Source organism: Podarcis bocagei (assembly GCF_964188305.1).
Source record: "Podarcis bocagei genome assembly, chromosome: 9".
NCBI lineage: Eukaryota > Metazoa > Chordata > Lepidosauria > Squamata > Lacertidae > Podarcis > Podarcis bocagei.
The window spans coordinates 51,141,243-51,161,460 of record NC_138134.1 but is presented as its reverse complement, the minus strand read 5'-3'; the positions used below and the strand labels follow the sequence as shown (position 1 = coordinate 51,161,460).

Below are 20,218 nucleotides of genomic sequence, written 5' to 3'. Positions count from 1 at the left end.
CAATTTAAGCTTTCCCCCAATATAATAAACAGAGATAAGCAGCAGCTTATTTCAAAGACAACTTTGATTTTGACAGTCAATTCACTTCTCTCAATGCCTAAATTGCCTTCAGATCATCTTAGATATGCATAAACACACCAGAGGCATTTGCTTTTATAAATGGCTGCAGTATTTAAGGCACTTTGGAGGATTATCTCTTGGGGGTAAAAGGCACAAGCACTCTTTCAGCTACAGTTGGTGAGAATAATATTTAGTTCCTCTGAGAAGCATCAGCTGTGGAATCACTGAAAGAAGATGTGTTCAAGTACAAAGAGACTAATAAGATACCAGGTTTTGATTTTTAAGAATAAAGCTGCTTTTTTCTCTCCAACATTTTTCACTGCATAGCAACTGAGACAGTACTATATTCCATACATGATGATTAAAAAATAGGCTTTGTTCTCTCTCATGGGGTTTTTTTCAGACACAACACCAAAACATGATTTGGTATTACATTAACAAGCACATAACAAGCTTATGTGTGCCCCAATTTTTCTTCTCAATTCTAGTTTAGTAGTTTGAACTGGGTTTGCAATCATGGTTTGGGGCAAATGATGGTTAGCACAAACCATCATTTGCCATTACATCTAAACTAGGCAAGTTACACTTTGCCCCCTAGTTCAAAGTGACAGATTAAACGCAAGGGAAGTAATGAGGGACATCTTCACAAAGCACCAAACCATAGTTTGGTGTTACACTTTAACCAAGCCACTGTGAAGGCAAGTTCTGTAAAATCCCCTATAGGTAAAGGTAAAGGCACCCCTGACCGTTAGGTCCAGTTGCAGACTACTCTGGGGTTGCGGTGCTCATCTCACTTTACTGGCCGAGGGAGCCGGTGTACAGCTTTCAGGTCATGTGGCCAGCATGACTAAACTGCTTCTGGTGAACCTGAGCAGCGCACGGAAACACCGTTTACCTTCCCGCTGGAGCGGTACCTATTTATCTACTTGCACTTTGACGTGCTTTCGAACTGCTAGGTTGGCAGGAGCTGGGATCGAACAACAGGAGCTCACCCCATCGTGGGGGTTTGACCCGCCAACCTTCTGATCAGCAAGCCCTGGGCTCTGTGGTTTAGACCACAGCGCCACCCACGTCCCAGTAAAATCCCCTATAGAGGACCCTTAAAGTGAGGGACATCACCTGCTTGTATCCAAACAGGAAAAAAAGCTTCGTACCCCCCACCTTGATATACTCTTCTTTTCCAACTGTAATTTAGCACCTTTTGAATCAGGCACCTTTTCTGTCACAGTCCAGTGACAAGAAAAGGCGCCAAACTGAATAATAATAAGAATAATAATATATTTATATCCCGCCCTCCGCAGCCAAAGCCAGGCTCAGAGCAGCTAACAACAGTAAAAGTAACAGTTTACATAAAATCACAATCAATTAATTAAAACACATTCTAAAATCAATTCATTCTAAAATTAGTTCAGAATCAAATTAATGGCAACCATTGGGCTAGAGTTCTATGAGGATTACCAAAGGAGGGGGTGAGGCTGTGCCTTGGCCAAAGGCCTGGTGGAACAGCTCTGTCTTGCAGGCCCTGCGGAAAGATGTCAAGTCCTTCAGGGCCCTAGTCTCTTGTGACAGGGCATTCCACCAGATCGGGGCCACAGCCGAAAAAGCCCTGGCTCTGGTTGAGGCCAGCCTAACCTCCCTGTGGCCTGGGACCTCTAATATGTTTTTGTTTGAAGACCGTAAGGTCCTCCATGGGACATAAAAAAGATGAATGTGGCTAGAAAGGAAGAAGGGTTAACATGTTTAGAGTGTGTTCTCGATTCTTCCTTTTCAACTTAGCCCTACAGTTTTGCCTTTCCTGTGCCTGACATCATATGCAGGCGAGGCCCCTCTTATGGGCAAAGTGGGATGTAACCCTGTGTAGTTTTGGGGTGGGGACACCCTCAAATCTCCAAAACCATGGTCCAGTCTTTCTTCTGACACACGCAATAACATCAATACAGTTCCAATTACTGAGAGGCTTTCGTCCATCTTCTCTGCCTAGCCAGCCATTTAAAAAACTAGCAGTAGACTTCAACCCCTGCCTCCCAAGTAGAGGGAGCAGTTAAACACAAGCAACCATCTCATGTTTTCTCTTGCAGGAGCCTGGCCCTGAGGCACCAGACATGGACTGTGATGTGCGTAGAGCTTTGTGACTGCCCTCCTAAGCCACCATGTGGTTGTTTGTTCTTCCCTGTTGGTACACATTTTTTCCTCGAACAGCAGGATGCGTGCGCCTTTTTTGTGAGAAGGTGCGCTAGGTTCTTGCTTCAGCTTTCTTTATTTAAATACATTTATTTTGTGAGAAAGCAAGGCATTAGTACTAGCCCAGCCAGGTTACTTTCCTCAGTGCAGGCAAAGAGGCAAAAAAAGAAAAATCATTTCTTTATTGGTTCCTGAAGGTCTTTCTTTTGTTTTAAAAGGTTGGGGTCCCTCGTGCAACAGCTTGCTTTTCTGTTGTAAAGGGGGGAGAAGAAATTGTTCATCTACATCAGGGGGTGTTTTGTCCTTGACTGGGGAAGAGACATAAAGAGTGATAATTGTGAACTGGCTTGTATAAGGAAGGGAGCTGGCTTAGAGGGGAGAGGTGTGTTTTTCTTTGCTTATTCTATTGCTTGTGAGAGGTGGGGGCAACAGAACACAATATTTAATTCTGGAGACTGGATATGCTTATATTGGAATCTGGGGAGAGCGCTGGCTAGAGGAGGTGGCTTTTATTTTTAAAGCAGTCTCTGACTTTCGCAACAAAGCTTTCAAGCCTAGCCCCACTTATCTGGGAGTAAGCTCCATTGAGCTCAATGGCACTTACTTCCAAGTAAACATGATTATCATTATTTAATATATTTCTGTCCCACCTTTTCCCAAGCTGGGATTCAATGTGGCATGTATAGGAATGCACTGTAAATGAATTCTTTAAAAAAAACAACCCAAACTTAACACAATTTTCTACTCCTTTTTGGAACAGTGAGTTCCAATTTTCTTTGATTTTTATCTAACTGGAATCCACAAATGTTGTAATGTATTTAATTTTCTTTTCCAAAAAAATCCATATTTGAGCTGCTCTGCAAAATCTGTTGTTTTGCATAAAAAGAACCTGGAACCATGTTGGGTGACAGGGAAGGATGTACATGGGGCCTCAATCGCACACACTAATTTAAAATTACCAGATTCTTTGCTGGAACTGAGCTGGAACTGATCTCTTGGTTTCTCACAGATTCAGAGCCAGCAGAGTTCTTAGGTTAAAAGCTGAATAAAATGATGGCACATGCAACTAAAAGTCTGTGGAATGGATGGAAATCTAAACCTGACATAACGAACAGCTAGACTGCAAAAGTGCATTCCAGCTAGAAAACAAGTGGTATACAATTTTTTAAACAACAACAAAAATATAATGTGCGCTTTTGTTTTTCTCTACACACACTGTCTTTGTTAGTAACTGGAACAACAGTGGGAGTACTAATATTCCATTACCTCCAGCATTTGCCTTCCATTAAACATATGATGCCAAATTTGCTTCTAGGCATGCTGTTTTCTGCAGAACCGTGATCACCAGTTGTCACTGTAAAGAGCCTTGTTTGCTTTTCATACAATATACAGACTCTAGCAGACTTTGCTTGAAAAGTGGTGTAAGACTGAAGATTTGAGGTGGTAACAATATGTTTGGCAGAATCGTAGGTGTCAGACATACAGTCACAAAATTGCAAAAGCAGAGGGTGATTTTCAAGGGGGGAAACTGTGAGAGGAGAGTGATGCTTAGATTTCCTCAAATGCTTTTCTTCCAGCTGGTGTTCCACAGATATGATTGCAGAGAAGCAAGTGTGTGAACAGGGACACCTTCTGAACCAAGGTTAGACACTTGGGTGCTAAGCATTTGCACAACTGTGTGGTTTAAGTGTCCACTATCAATTTGCAAGGGGACCTCACAAGGAACCACCTCCTAGGCTCTACTCATGTGACCTCATAGGCTCCACCCATGCACCCCACCAGCTTCCAGTGATGGGACAGGTTAACGGACTGGGCCAAATGAGGAGGCCCAATGGGCTTACTTAGTTGCATGGGACACAGATTCCCCATTGCTATCTTAAAGACTAAAATATATTATACAGGGAGGGGGAGCTGTAAAGCTGGTGTGGGGAACCTGTAGCCATAAGGCTGATTTTATATGGCCTGTAAATATGAAGGCAATGAGAAAGATTGTGCTATACAATCCTGCACTGTTGTGAAGTCTGCCCACTTTTGTTTCCCGCTCTACCCACCATCAGTTGTGGTCCCCACTTACTTTTTCTATAGGCCAACAGCCCTTGCTAGGGGGAAAGAAGAAGAAAATCCACGCCTGATTCAAAGAGGGAAACATAGAGAGAATGCCAATAAAGGGGAGTGGAATGCAAAAGGTTTTGCTTCCAAGCCCCCACTGCTGTGTTGCTAGTCTACTCCCCTGACCCCACCCCCACTTGTTCCTCCTAAAAGCACATGAAAAATTCAAGGACTGAGAATTCAAGGACTGAGAAAAATTCAAGATGAGCTCGGCTAGTCTTTCTGCTGGTCGCAATGACTCTCACTGATTCTAAGCATCATTTCCTAATTCTTGAAACATTAATGCTGTTTACTGCTGTCAATCAAAGCTACTTCAGTCTTGCGAAGGCAGCCTGCCTACACTATGCAAGCTGGGTAATGTTGCCAACTAATTGGCAGTGACGGCAGCAGTAATAGACTAATTCCCTTCTCCACCAGCTTGCTATGTCCCTCCAACCTTCTGACCTAGGCCCTAGTCATTTCTTAGTAGCATGGAAGTCTGTTTTCCTAATTTGAAAAACATTGTACAGTGGTGCCTCGCAAGACGAAATTAATCCGGCTATTAGCGGCTTAGCGGCTATTAACGGCTTTAAGAAAAAGGAAACAAACTTGCAAGAACTCGCAAGACATTTCGTCTTGCGAAGCAAGCCCATAGGGAAATTCGTCTTGCGGAACGACTCAAAAAACGGAAAACTCTTTCGTCTTGCGCGTTTTTCATCTTGCGAGGCATTCGTCTTGCGAGGTACCACTGTATTTCTGAATTTGTATACATTGCCCCTCACTGTGATTTCAGATACTTTGTACTCATTGTTCTGATAAACTGGTCATTGTATCAGAATGGAAACTCAGTAGCATGTGAAACTATGCAAAATATATAATGACAGGACAGCAAGGTGCTGGCACCATCAAAATGGCAAAGCTGACTTTCTACTATTACACACCACCCCAGTCTCCAAGAAGTGAGAGAGTCTAGGGGTGTCTTTGCTTTAGCAAGGATTTGGCTTCCTTGAAATGAATGTGTGTCTTTATGAATGTGTGGTGTCTTTAGGAAATATAATTTTATTTATATGCAATCTGGGCATGAGGCTGGAGAGTCTCACAGCATTAACACTCCAAAAGATCTTGCTTCCCCTCTCAGTTTCCAGGGGAACCCTAAGTCCAGCTTTGGATTCAGCACAAAGCAAGACATGTCTCTGTGTCTCCCAGCTTCTAGCTCATACCCACAACAATTCTGGCTCCAGATGGGTGAGGGAAAGGCCCATCTGTTTGTTTTTTCTGTGGCACACAGTAACTTTTTAGGATATGTTAAAATCATGGTACTTAACTAGCCAGCCAAAGCCATTACCTTGACAAAGGAACTGGTTGGCAAGTTCCCCTTACACATTCTACCTGCACAGATTCAGGATCCCAAGGACTGGGAGGGATCCAAGGTATCATCCGGACTGAACCCCAAACTCATAACAATACACATGCGATGGGGATCCAACTGAGTGTCACACTTTTGGAAAAGCAATAATTACGCTATTCTTATTAATGCAGTTTTTCAGCCTCAGTTATGAGCTGGTCTGTTATGTCTCCTTAAACATGCTAAACACTTACATTGCACAAACATTCAGTCTCTGAATGCTGGTTGCAGGGGGTCACAAGCTGGGAGAGTACTGTTGCCGTATAGTTCTGTAACTCCTTACAACCCTGTGTCTAAGGTGCAAGCCAATTCATGGATATTGACTACACAAGCATGGATGAACAATACGAGTGCCAAGCACAATGCTTTGCAACTTTACTGTTGGCGTTTGCTTATGTTTTTGCAACACTGATGCCATTTATGAATAGTTCCATGCTCTGTTGGTGACATTTAGTACTTGAAGCAATTGTCACAATAATGCCAAATTCCTAAATCTCATTGAAGACTGCAGCTGTGAACATCTGGGATAGACCTGAGGCTCTGTGCATTCTCCTATTTGTCAATCTCATAATAAAATGCAAAAGACATAATTATTGTATTTATTAGTGCACAGTATGAAAAAGGCCTAAACGATGATGCCATGTTAGAATTATTATTATTATTTTAGAAAACTGGAGCTACATGCCTTTTGGGGAGAGAGGACTGATGTGGCACAGCAGCTAAGACAGCTACAATTAGGAGGTTTAAATCCTACCTCCACCATGAATTCATTAGCAACTCCTCCTCAGTCTCCCATCTGCAGAACTATAGTAATACCTGCAGGGTTATTGTTATCTTTACAAGATAACATTTGAAGTGCTTTGAACACTCAGTCACTATGCTCAATCACAATGCAAATTGTAGGAGTCCATTAGCTCCCCACAGTTATAATTCACATATATTGTGTACATTATATATTGTTCTTTAATCAGCGTCCCTAATTATAGGGACTATATTTTTTTGGGAGGGGGGGAATGAATGAATTCCTATGCCCCACAAATAACCCAGAGATGCATTTTAAATAAAAGCACACATTCTACTCATGTAAAAACATGCTGATTCCCGGATCATCCGTGGTCCAGTTTTAGAAGGCAATTGCGCCGGATCCGGCCCCCGGGCCTTAGTTTGCCTATCCATGGTCTGAACTATGACCACACTCTGCTAAGAGTTGCATTCTCACACACTTCTAAATGGAACTTGTGAAGGAGAATTAACTGCTGGACTGTAGATAATGTAGTTATGGATGCTGCTATAGGAAATCATGCAGCATGATTAACTCTTAGGACTAGTGCAGTTGGTTGGAGCATGGTGCCAATAACACCAAGGTCGCAGGTTTGATTCCCATAAGGGACAGCTGCATACTCCTGCAATACAGGGACTCAGACCAGAAGATCATCAGGGTCCCTTCCAACTCTATGATTCCTAGTCAAGAGAGCTTTATGGGTGGTTTATAAGATGCACCCATGGAAGCAATTCAGCAACAGAATGCATGTGAGGCTGATGTAAGTTGACACAAGAACATAAGATGAGCCAGCTGGATCAATGGCCCATCGAGTCCAGCATCCTGTTGGGAAGCCCCAAAGCAGAACTTGGTCACAACAACACTACTCACCTGTGATTCCCTGCAACTGGTGTCAAGGTACACGCTGCCTACGATAATGGCAGTGGAACATATATATTGTGGCTAGCAGCTGTTGATTATCTTTAAACAGACAACTTTGCTACAAGATCGATTTATAAAATTTCTACCCCACCTTTCCCCAAGGGGGAGCACACAGCTCTCTTCCATCCAGGGGTGCCAACTTGAATAAAATATTGGGAGGACCCAGGTAAGCACCCTGCCCCACATAATCAGTCACAAGACTGTGCACACACACTATTTGAATGGCAATGCCCATCCACTGGGAGGGGGCGCCTCCCTCAAATATTTTATTGGGGGGCCCCAAAGGGACCTTGGCCCCTAGGAGTTGGCTCCTATGTTTCTGCCCCATTGTATCCTTACAACAACTCTGTGAGGGAGGTTAGGCTTGAGAGACTGTCTGTCCCAATTTCACCCAGTGAGTTTCATGGCTGAGCAGGGCTTTGAAAACTGGTCTCCCAGGTCCTAGTCCAACACTCCCAACCACTATACCACACTGCCTTGATCTGCAAACATTGGCCTAAAGCAGAGGAAACTGAACTGTGGCTCTTCAGGTGGTGTTGGACTCCAACTCCCATCAGCTCCAGCCAGTGCTGACAAGGAGCAGGCATGATGGGAGTTGGGATTATCTTGAGTCCCACATGTTAAGCAACCCTGCCCTAAAGCGACTGAGGATAAATGATGCTGGAAGGAAAGGTAATCAAAACTTTTCCCCACATTTAGATAGCCCCTCCACTTACAAACCTGACTTGGAAGGCGCAGGTGTATGGTTGTGGCTGGTTTCACAGCAATCTCTCATAGAATTGTAGAGTTGGAAGGGACTTCAAGGGTCATCTAGTCCAACCCTCTGCAATGGAGGAACCTCAACACATGGTCCCCTGAAACCAAACCTGACCCAGCTTAGCTTTGCACAGGTGTTAGCAGTTTTATTGCTGCACCACTATGTATCCGCTTTATTCTCCTCTGCACTCACTTCTAAAGTATTAAGCTTCTGTATCTCCATGAGGACTACAAACTTGTTTTTTTAAAATTAAAGAACCCCAACATTTCCCTTAATTTTAGAGGGGGGGAATCGTTGTGGTGTGTCGGAATGAAGTGGAGGTCAAGCGCCCCTCTCCCTCCTCCCTGGAAGTAGGAGACCCGCCTCCTTCCCTCTGGCTCGGCCACTCACCCCCCAGCCAGTTGCTGGAGATGTTCTGCAGCATGGTGAAGGGGACGCAGAAGAAAGCGATGAGCAGGTCGCTGAGGGCCAGCGAGCAGATGAAGATGTTGGTGACGGTGCGCATGGCTTTGCGGCGGCTGACCACGTAGAGCACCAGGCCGTTGCCGAAGAGCGCCAGAGCGAAGATGAGCACGCAGGTGAGCACGAAGGCCAGCTTGGCGCGCCGCGGCAGCTCCGGGATGTAAACCAGCGGCTGCAGCCCGTAGAGCGCGATGAACTGCTCGCGGGTCACGTTGTTGTCGCGCAGCAGCTGCGCGAATTGCTCCGGCGTGATGTTCAGAGAGCGCATGGCGGCGACGGGGCGGGTCAGACGGCGATCTTCTGCAGCATGGCCGAAACAAGCGGGCGCTCCTGGCGGGAGGCTTAGAAAACCAGGGAATTTTCTTTAAAATTTAAAATTCGTGGAGGGGACACTTCTCAGTCTTGCTCGACGGCGCCCACAGCCAAGGGCTGCAGCAAGATCCGCGCCTCAACTCGCCTTTTATTCATTGTCCAGACGTCTCCACGAGGATCTGTCCTTCGTCTGAGAAAGGCAGCCGAAACGAAGAGCAAACGGGTGGCGCTTAATCGAGGGTGTGAAAGTTTTGAGAGCGAGACGCGCCCGTCCACCCGCCGCGCGCGCCGCAACCTTCCAGTCTAGAAGAAGGCGAGGAAGGAGCGAAAAGTCGAGCTTGGGGAAAGCAGCGAAGGGCTCCTATTGGAGACTTCCTCCGAGCCTCTAGCCAATCGGTGAGCAGAAAGAGCATCTTCTCGGCCTCCCGTCCTTCAAAGTTTCCCGGAGCGCCGGGGCTCGTCGGGGATTGGCTGGCGCTTGTTGGGGAGTCGCTGGAGGGGCGCAGCTGACGCTTCCTCGGGCGGAGAGGGGCGCTTGCAACGCGGCTCCGAGCGGGCGCAGCGAGGCTGCAAAGTAGCTGGAGGACTGACCTCGTGGAGGTTCGGAGAGCGAGGGGAGCGCTGCGTGCTCAGAATTGAGGCTAGGGAGCGGCACAGGGCACGACTCTGGAGCCTTGGAGGTCCAGGACGCCACTCTGCCAAATAAGCCGCAGAAGGATCCCCAGGCGCAGGCGGACGTGCTCTGCTTTGCTCCCCGCCGAAGCAAATGAAGGATTAGCTGTAATAAATTAACGATGGGTCCCTGTGAGACCATTGCTTCTGGAAACTAATATAACCAATTGCCTAAATTTATGTCTTCCCATGAATTATATTGATCTGGAGCTGGAGGGTTAGAATTTTTATTTTTAGTTTAGTTTGCTAGGTTTTAAAACAGCTTAAGGCAGCCTTTCTCAACCTGTGGGTCCCCATATGTTGTTAGACTACAACTCCCATCACCCCTAGCTAGCAAGGCCAGACCTCAGGGGTGGTGGGAGTTGTAGTCCAACAACATCTGGGGACCCACATGTTGAGAACCACTGGCTTAAGGAATATTTGCACATCAGTCTGAAACTTCTTTAGGTTACAGCTTGACCTTAGGGATGGACAGCTTGGAAGGGAGGTCCCCCTGTCCTCAGTGGGGTTTGGTCCCAAAGTGAGTGTACAACTTTAAAGAGAGCCAACACCAGGTGTGGGGCAGCCCTCAGGAAAGTGGTGGGGCCACAAGGTGCCATGAGAAGGCTGATGACACCCAGCTTTATTTCACCATCTGGTGAGATGGCTGAGGGGAAATAAACTGAGTTTGATTCTTGGCAGGATGGAGCTACTAGGGGTTGCTGGTTCTGGTGCTTGAGAATTGGACAGTTGACTGTCCTGAATGCAGATGCACTCCCATTTCATTTTAAAAATTACATTTATATACTGCCTTTCACCCAACAAGCCCATAAAAACACAAATTGACCAACATGGTATTAATAAACAATACCCCCAAACTCATTTAAAAGGCTATGGATGGTTCAGTCAGCCAAAGGCCTGGCTGTAGAGCAACATTTTAATCTGGCGCCTAAAGATATGTAATGAAAGTGCCAGGTGAGAATTCCTAAGAAGAGCATACACAAAGGGAGCCACCACAGAAAAGGCCCATTCTCATGTTGCCATCCTGTGGACTCTCATGGAGGGGGGAACATGAAAAAAGGCCTCAATTGATGCTTGCAAGGTCCAGGTTAAGGGAAAGATGGACTTTGAGGTATTACGGTCCTGAGACATTTAAGCACTTTGAATTGGGCCCAGAAACTAATTAGCAGCAAGTGCTGTCAGGCCAGGATTAGCGTAATTTGCTCAAACTGTCTTGTCCCAGTGAAAGAGCAGGTACGTAATCTAGGGGCAGCTTTTGAATCCAGCTTTGTCACTGAAAGCCTGGGTACCCTCAGCTAAGAGTACCCTTTACCAACTCTTGCTGGTACAATATTGATGGAGTAGGAGAGTTTTGCCACAGTAGTCCAGGCACAGTAACTTCAGTATGTTGGTGTTTAGTATGTATATTGCAGTGGAGCCTATATATCAATAGTCTGCAAAGATTGTAGGCTGAAAGAAAAACAAAAATTAAGGTTTACTCCCAACTAGGGGTGGGAGAGAAATTCAGTTCAGCTCGCATTTAAATATGAATTTATCAATTCACACTTACCAAAATAATTTGAGAAATGAAACACAGCCATTCTTCAAAATATGCACTTAGCCAAACTAAGTGCTCTCCAATCTACCAATGTTTACAAAAATGTACATATTGGGGTGGGGGGATGTGTATTAAAATGAATATACTGGCAGAAATGGCATACAAAAATGGCATTATATGAGGAGAAATTGCTTGTCAAAAAAAGAGGATTTTTTTGCATGAAAGTGTTGAAGGGTTTTTATAAGCATTATATTATAAAAAAGAAAAAAAATCAGAAATGTGAAGAACCAGTGGTTGTTTTTCAGCTGGAACTCACCAGAATTTAGTTCTGATACCTCTCAGGTGGGCACGGTGAGTTCTGACACCTCTTTTTCTAAAAAAAAAAAATAGCACTGAATTTAAGATTGGGGAAATTAGCAAGCTGAAATTGACAGATCCTTCAATCTCTGCTCCCAACACAGGACTGGATTACTGCAATGCAATCTGTGTGAATCCTCCCTTGCTCTCGTCTGGAAGTTGTAATTGGTTCAGAATGCTGCAACACAATTGTCGACAAGGGTGAGTGTGCGTAGAAATGAGCCTCCTCCACAAAGGAGAAGTTTACATTTGTTTCTCTGCCCACTTTTTCCTTTGGCCCCATCCACCAGTGGCCCTTTGAAGGGGACGTGGTCCCTGAGCTGCAAAAAAATAATGCACATATAATGACAGTTCCACCCACAAGCTAGACTCCAGCTTTGCAGCAGTGAACCAACACTAGCCCAGAACTCATCAAATCATTACAATGCATCCTTGTGCTAAATGAGTTGTGTAAGTCTGCCCTTAGGCTCAAACTGCACGAAAGTTAATTCCCTTTAATGTTTTATTCATCTTAGCATTTTATGGAAAAGGTCTCTGTTACAATCATTGACACCTTCAGGGAGGGCTGAGAAAGACTCCTTTCTGAAACCTTGGAAAGCTCGCTCTTGTCGGTGCAGACAATACTGAGCTAGAAGGACAAATGACCAGATTCAGTGAAGGACTCCTCCCATGCATGAGGAGGTTGTGGGTGGTATAGGATAACCCTCACTTCCCCTGCCAATGCACAGAGCAGCTATGCTGTCCACATATTCAGCTGGTGGGTGAAATCTCTACCTTTGCCATAACACCAACATCTCTTCACCCTGTGTCCTTGAACTGTGGTGATGGCTCTTGCTTGCCTGTGGTGAAAACCTGTATTTTGCATGACTGGAATGTAGCCTACTATACAAAGGTAAGAGTCACATCCATTGCCTCCCCCACTTTTGTCCCTGGTCCAATCACCAGTAGCAGGTGATCCTTGGAAGGTCTTCTGTGAGGACTCCAGGAGGAACAAGATTTCCCCATCCCTGTTGTGCAGAAACTAATGTTGGAGTGGAAGATCAGTTCTGGAGCCAAGACAGAGTGCAAGTGAGCTGGATAAATGAGAGGCAAGAATTGCTGGAGATGGTTGAAGTTCAGGAATATCAATCAATCAATCTTTATTACGGTCCAGAGACCCAACAAATCATTACAAAGCAATGCACAATTCAGACAGCCTACCTCCAGGTTAAACAAGCATTTTGTTCAGACTTAAAGATAGGGATCATTGGTTCTTGCAACCACCGATAAAAACTTCGCCACTGCTAATGTTCTAGTGTTTGTCTGGTCTTCCAATAGAAACGTGATATAGTGAGCCTCTGATTTTCCTGGGAAAGGTACCAGCAAGGGTAATATCAGTTCAGCCGTGGCTTGCTTGTATTTTGCACAGTGCAGCAAAATATGTTTTATAGAATTAATGTCTTGAGCACACGAGCAAAGTATGTCCTGGTAGAAAACTCCTCTCAACCTGCCATCCAACGCTGCAGAAGGAAAGACGTTTAGTCTGGCTTTGGTGAATAACCTTCGATAATTTGGTACTGTCAGGTTTTTAATGTAACGTGTTAACTTAAAAACATGCCCATATTGTACTCCTACTGCCAACGGACTACAGACTGCGTGTGATCGAGATCGCAAGTCACTGTGTGTATTATCCCATAATCTTTGCTTTAATGTCTTTAAGGCGCCTTCATAACCCAGGTAATAGAAGTTAACATTGTGGACCTAGATCAAGGAGACCTTGGTTCAAATGCCCATTTAGCGCTGAAGCTCACTGGGTGACCTTAAACCAATCATTCTCTCTCAGAGTAGCCTACCTCACAGGGCTGTTGGTTGCGAGGGTAGGAGGGTAGGAGGATTAGGATTTGTGAGCCAGTGTAAGAGCTGGGGCTTGAAGCATTCCTTCAGCAAAACATCCATTTGAAACTGTTCCCAAAATGATACTTCAGGCACAACGCTTCCATATTCACTGCATATTTTAAAATAGTCACCCTTTGTTTCCAAAAATGGCACTTTTGCTTCAAGGCTGAACATTTTCTGTGGTTTGCAATTAGGATTACGACAGGCTTCCTCAACCTCGGCCCTCCAGATGTTTTTGGCCTACAACTCCCATGATCCCTGGCTAGCAGGACCAGTGGTCAGGGATGATGGGAGTTGTAGTCTCAAAACATCTGGAAGGCTGAGGAAGCCTGGATTAGGAGGCAAGGAGCTGAATTTTGGATGCAGTGGGGAGATAAAAGATCTGGATTATTATAAAAGATGCAGGAGGAAATGATTAACAGTAGGACCCACAAAGGGGAGGAGGGAAGTCCAAGAGATTCCTTGGAAGCTAGCTTTTCTGTTGGATATGTGGCTGTAAAATTTCAATCTGAAAAACCAAATAAATAAAAAAAATTTAAAAGGAGGCAAGGTGCTGACCAGTCTTCATTATACTGTGTTTGTTAATTGTGACTGCATGTAATGTTTAGCTTGCTTGCAAAGATGCAGATGACTTGCAAAGCCATTTTTGACAAGCTCCTGGTAGCAGCACTATTTATCTTAACTTGCAAAGAAAACATGGCCATGTAAGAAATTTGCTTTAGTATTTTGTAATCATTTTTAAAAACCTTTTCTGGGCACATAAGCTGTCCCCTACCTGCATCCCTACAGCTTTAATCTTTACAGCCCAGGTTTTTCAACGGTTGCTTGATTTGCAGGGCAGCTGTCCTTGTCCTGATGTTACAATTTCAGCACTTAAAAAACCCCCAAACCTATTCATACTCAGAATGGTTTTTAGTTCCAATGAAACTGTTAAATTGTTGCTGCCTTTGAATCTGATCATCCCATAATAACTCTTTTTCAGATATTTGTTCCTTTCTAGGAATAAAAATAAAGAAGTTTAAGGGCAAGTTATTGATTTCTTTCCACAAATGACCCTACTGTTCCATAAGAAGCAAGCAATTCTATTTCTTTAAAACCCAGCAGTTTCCAAGGCAGCTAACAAAAGAGAACATTTTTTTTAAAAAAAAGCCTTAAAGATGAAATTTAGCACTAAAACTTAACAGAAAAAAAAAATAAATGGCATGAAAGGAACACAGCAACCAGTAAAGCCAAAAATGGAAACAATAATATATAAAAGCAGAAGACACCACAATTATTTCCCCTCAGGCCAATAATGCACTTTTCATAACTAAAATCAAACATCTATGGAGGCATCAATTGTTATCCATTTCTGATAACTTCCTGGTTGGACTACTATTATGTATAGTTGCCTTTGAAGACTTTTCAGAAACTGCAATTAGTTTAGAATTCAGCTGCTAGATTATAAACTGAGACGGGACATTGCCACTACGCCAACTGCACTGAACCCAACTCTTGTTTCTGGACTAAATTTTAAATTGCTGGGTGTATGCGTAGGGACATATGGAGACTAGTCTGCTGTTTCTTTTTAAAGTGGATTTGATGGCAGGGGGTTGGACTCGATGGCCCTTGTGGTCTCTTCCAACTCTGATTCTATGAACTCCTCCCATGGAGATTTTTCAGATCAGGAAGCACAAGCACCCAAGGGAGTGGCAATGTGCTGGAGGAAATACATAACGGAAAGCAAGACAGACCTGCACAGATACACACCACCCACGGCCACTTCACAATGGAAAAGTAAGGTCAACTTTGCAACTGTCAAAATGATAATCTACCAACCTTTTAGCTGCATTGCTCAGGAGATCTGAAGAAGAAGAAGAATTAATGCAGCTTTTAAAGATACAATCGACCATCTTGAGTCAAAATGCCAACCAACTGTGTCCAGACATAGGCGAAAATCTTCTCCTTGATCTCAGAAACCATCGTCGGAGGCACTGAATACAAAATGTAGATCTATGATGTAGAATGGAAGGTGAGAGGTAAGGGACGCCAAATTTCAGCATCACATAGGGCACCACTGAAATTTGAGACCCCCAAGGTCTGCCACTGCCATCATGCAAAACTTGGTTGATCAGTGCAGTTTTTATTTCATTTAATTTATTGAAATTTTCCTCATCTCAAAGGAGTGCAGGACAGCAAACACCTTAATAACTGCTGATATATGCTACTGTTGTACTGTGTATTTTGTGTCTATGGATCACAATAAAGCTGAGTGTGCGAAAATGATAAACAACAAAAACATCTTTTCCAAACATATTTAGAACAATTCCAGGCAGATGTAGCAATCGAAATTCAAGAACTGCTCTTATTTTATTGGACTCGTGTAAACGGAATGCTTTGTTTGTCATTTGGATTGGATTGCATATTTTCAATATTCATTGGTGAAATTGTATATTCATGTGGAATATTTGAATGAATGTTTAAACTAAACATTGATGAAAACGTCCTTGATATCTAAATTTGTAAATTACTTGAAAGGCAACTGTAGTCAATCAAATACGTTGGTAGGATTGCAGGATGCTTTGTAAGGAAAGGTATAAAAATCACTGCAGAGAAGAATAAGAAAATATGATGCTTTGCTGTTTTTGATTTGAAAGCAATGGTTAAAGCAGAAATTCGAAATGAAAGATAGAAAATCATAAGGAAGGTTTGAAGGAAGTCGTGGCCCTAAAAAGCCAAATTGTATAATATAAGAGAGATTGTAGTAGAAATCATTATTGTAAAATTAATAAAAATGATATGGCAAAAAAAATGTCCTTGATCTCAGGAACTGTTATGCAAAATTGTGGTCATGATATATTAAGAGGTGCCCAAATGCACAGAGAACAGAAAGACAAATTTCCAAAACATATAGTAGATTCTGAATTGCTCTTTGAATGACACATTCAAAGCCTCTTTCACGGTGGGGAAGAAGACTTCCAAGAAACTGGACAAATAGGCTTCAGCCCAACACTGATGACAACCCACAGGTCTTTTTACACAGTAGCGAGTTATAAGCGCACAGCTGCATGTTAGGATCTCAGCATGCCTTATAAAGAATTGGTGCTTGTTTGGGGCAGCTGAAAAATGTGAATTAAGTTTTGAATCCCCATTCCATATTGGAGAAACACTGAACAGAATGTTGTCGTGGTTGAAAAATTCACCATGCGAGTGCTGATTTCCATAGTCAGCCTCTCAGAATGCTTTGAAAACATCATCAAGCTCACACAAAAAACCCATTAATCTATTTAATTGGAAGGATGCCTTTGAAAGAATAGTACTCACAAAGCACGAGGGCAATAAAAACAAAGAAAAAATTTCCAAACAAGTGATTTGTTAGTGCCATTTAGTTGGGAGAATTCCCCTTTTGAAAACATCCTCAGCATCAAATATTTATGGCAAACAATTGGTATATTTAGCTTTCTGTTATAGTACTGGCAGACATTTTTTGTTGAAGAGCCTCAATCCTTATTAAAAATGTTGTGTTCAGTATACAGTCCAAAAATACAGTCAAGCTGAGCACTCTAGAAACAGACATTGGAAATGCTTCCAGCAAAATGCAGAACTGGAAAAGGGTGAGGCATGAGAACATAAGAAAAGCCCTACTGAATTAGATCAAAAGTCCATCTAGTTCAGGATTCTGGTCTCACACAGTGGCTGACCAGGGGTCTATGGAAAGCTCCAACCCTGAACCTGAGTGCAACACCATTCTTTGCACCTGTTATTCCCCCAATCGGTATTCAAAGACAGCATGTAGCCATCATTATTCCCCATGAATTTGTTGAATTCCCTTTGAAAGCCATTTATATTGGTGGCCATCACTACCTCTCATGTAAGTAATTCTATAGTTTAACTGTGTACTGTGCAAATAAGTTCTCTTTTTTTGCCTGTCCTGAATCTCCCAGCCTTCAGCTTCATCAGACGACGGTTGCTATGTATGGCTGTTATGAAACTTTGCAGCTTCCAGTGTTTGTGCAATTATGCAAGATGGCTTTTATTCCTGTTCTCATTGGAATTAGCTTTCCCCAAGACCCACACACTCTTCAAAATGAAGCAGCCTACCAAAAGTCCAAAATTGCTCTCTCCAAATAAGCTGTAATAAATTCTTCCCACTGTCGCCTTCCTTTGTAATTCAAAGACTTAAAATGAAAAAAAGCTGTCACAAGTGCAGGCATTTTAAATGAACTGTCTCTATTGCAATGTACATATTTTAAATACATTTAAATAAACTGGGAGGAAAACAAGTGCAGTCATGTATTTACACACATCAGAAAATACTAGAGAGGGGAAGATATCATCAAAGATATTAGTTCTCTAATTTGCAGGGCTGGCTAGCTGTTTATTCGTGTTAAAAGGTACTTGCATGCTAACCCTATACAGTGTAGAGTATGCATTGAATGCTAGGTTTAAACATTAAAGTTGTGGTGAGCCATCTTAAGACACCCTTCATATATGCGTCTTGCAGAATTTAGGAGCAGTTGGTGGGATTTCATTGTGTATATTTTAACAGTGTTTCCTTGTGTTTATTTCTGTTTGAAGTGTTTGTTTTCTATTTTAACTTGATATAAACTTTTCTGTATGTTTAAATGACTATCATCTGGTGGACAGGCAGTTACCTCTTTTCTAAACAATTAAAGAAACTGAAAATACAAAAGAGTTCTAAACATGATAGACAACGTGAAAGAAATTCAGAAAAATTGCATGCTGAAGTGTTCAAGTTCAAGGTACTCAGAAGGTAGAACTTAGATCCTCACACACCATGGGATTATTTCATACTGCGTGGGAATTTCAGCTATTGCAACAATCAAAACAACCCTTTCTAGTTCTAAGCACCTGTATTTATTTCTGATTGCCAGCTAGCAATTTCCCCCACCCATGTGCATAGATAATCATAGCATACTAACTCATGTGAATTGTTTTCCTATTTTCTGCAAAAAATAACCCCACTCACATCACCATGTTACAGCTTTATTACCTCCGTGGTTTATCAGATCTTAAGAGTTTTTAGATAAAGATTCTAACGTTAGTTAGGATAGAGAAGCATTCTTTGTCCAGTACCATGACCAGTAAAAACAAAGCAAACTGGTGTGTTTTGAGACAGGTACAAATGTTCTACCTATGTAGTACTGAAACGCCTGCTGAACCAGTGGTTATGTTTGCCTGCTATTTGCAGCTTTGACAGCTCCTGATTGGCACTATTGTCTGCGCTTGGCTGCTCTTGATTGGCACTGTCTTCCCAAAGCCAATCCCAAAAGCTAAAGGCTAAGTTTCTACCTTTGATTTGAACTACAGGCCGCTTAGAATACCCCTGTGTCTCATTATTTTGATTCCCCAGCCAGCCAGCAAACCCAAATCATCTGTTGTCAGGTTCTCAGCTTTTTAATGAACACTGAAGCCCATTTTGTTTCACTTTATAGTTAAAGGTGCTTGCCTGATGCTTTATCATTTATACTTTTAAAGTTTTTAATTATTTTGAATTGATTCACTGCACTTACTGTGCTGGACTATAGGGTGTTTTTAGATCATGGCTTTAAATTTTATAGTACAGATGAATTTATTTTGTCTGTATTTTATGTTTTAACGTTGTACGTAAGCCACTTGGGAAACCTTAGCCTTAAAATGCTGGTGACAGTGATAATAACAACAAAAACAAACAACTACAATAACAGCAGTAGTAATAGTTATACTGCAGTGTTCAACATGTAGCCTTCCTTTGAGGTATTAGACTCTGAATGTTACTTTTAAAAAGTTTTGTTTTATTTCAAGTGGGAAATGGGAAGAAATTTGAATTGGTTCACATTTAAATTCACACATCTATGAATTTTGCGACACCATTTTCCAGCCAAGTGACATGTCAGAAATGCATATATGTGTGCATAACAGTGCATCTGTTAGGCACCAGAGGATCCAAACCACCACGGTCGGTTGACAGGTATGGATAAGACAAGGGAAAGTTCTTACCAATGTTGTGTATTCAATATTCACAGAGAGAGGCTTAGACATGCTGCCTCTTGAAGTGATGGCATTGCTCCGAGTAAATCTCCACATACCCCTTCTCTCCTCATTTGTCAACAGAACCACCCACCTTACAGTTGCCGCTTAGGGCCATCTGTCTCCAAGCCCTTTGCTCTCCTACTTTCAATGCTTGCCAGGTTCTGGGAGAGGAGGGGTCTGGAATGCTTTCTAGTGATAACGTGTCAGCCAGCTGTTTCAGCTCCTCCTCCTCCTCTCGCATTATTTCCCCTCATCTTCCTCTGAGCTGTGACTTCCCGCAAACCACAGTTGTAAATCTATACTGTCTTCCTCTTCTCTGGAAGGGTCAAGCTGGGGAGGCGGTCTCCACCATTCCTCCTCAGTCCAGTCCCTGGCAGCATCTATTGCTGAAAAAGTGCATCCCTCAAGTGATGGCTCCCAACTTGGATGGCTTGAGAAGAGGATTAGACAAGTTCCTGGAGGATAATGCGTGAGTGATGTCAGCACACCCTGTGGCATGCGCACAGCATGTCGGTATGCCCCAGCATATGCGTGTGTGACACCAGCATGCCCGTGGCATGCACAAGTGGACTCTTGAGGGTGCCTGGCCCCTTCATTTAAAATTTGTAGGTGCTCATGCACCCAGAGCCCCAGATAGTTGGCACCTCTGTCCAGCTCTAAACAGAGTCACCAGCCACCACCACCCCTACTCCACTGGTCATAATATAACAGAACAAGAAAATTAGCCAGTCACAAACATTCCCAACTATTTCCAGAACTGCTTTTAAAAAAGTTTTTATAGACAACAGCCTCTTTGTA

General features: G+C 43.1%; 1 protein-coding gene and 1 long non-coding RNA gene across 2 annotated transcripts in view; one reads left to right on the top strand and one right to left on the bottom strand.

The window, feature by feature from the left end:
- QRFPR (pyroglutamylated RFamide peptide receptor) overlaps window positions 1–9,330 on the bottom strand; it is a 31,985-nt gene extending 22,655 nt beyond the window's left edge. Inside the window, exon 1 of the mRNA XM_081208147.1 lies at window positions 8,584–9,330. Within this exon, the coding sequence (XP_081064273.1) occupies window positions 8,584–8,923 (340 nt within the window). The 5' untranslated portion in view covers window positions 8,924–9,330. The remainder of the gene's footprint in view (window positions 1–8,583) is intronic.
- On the top strand, window positions 8,709–15,141 carry LOC308594796. The gene is made up of 3 exons (XR_014011621.1): window positions 8,709–8,771; window positions 11,638–11,734; window positions 15,071–15,141. It is a non-coding gene; the product is annotated as an uncharacterized lncRNA (long non-coding RNA).
- Window positions 15,142–20,218: the final 5,077 nt, after the last annotated feature.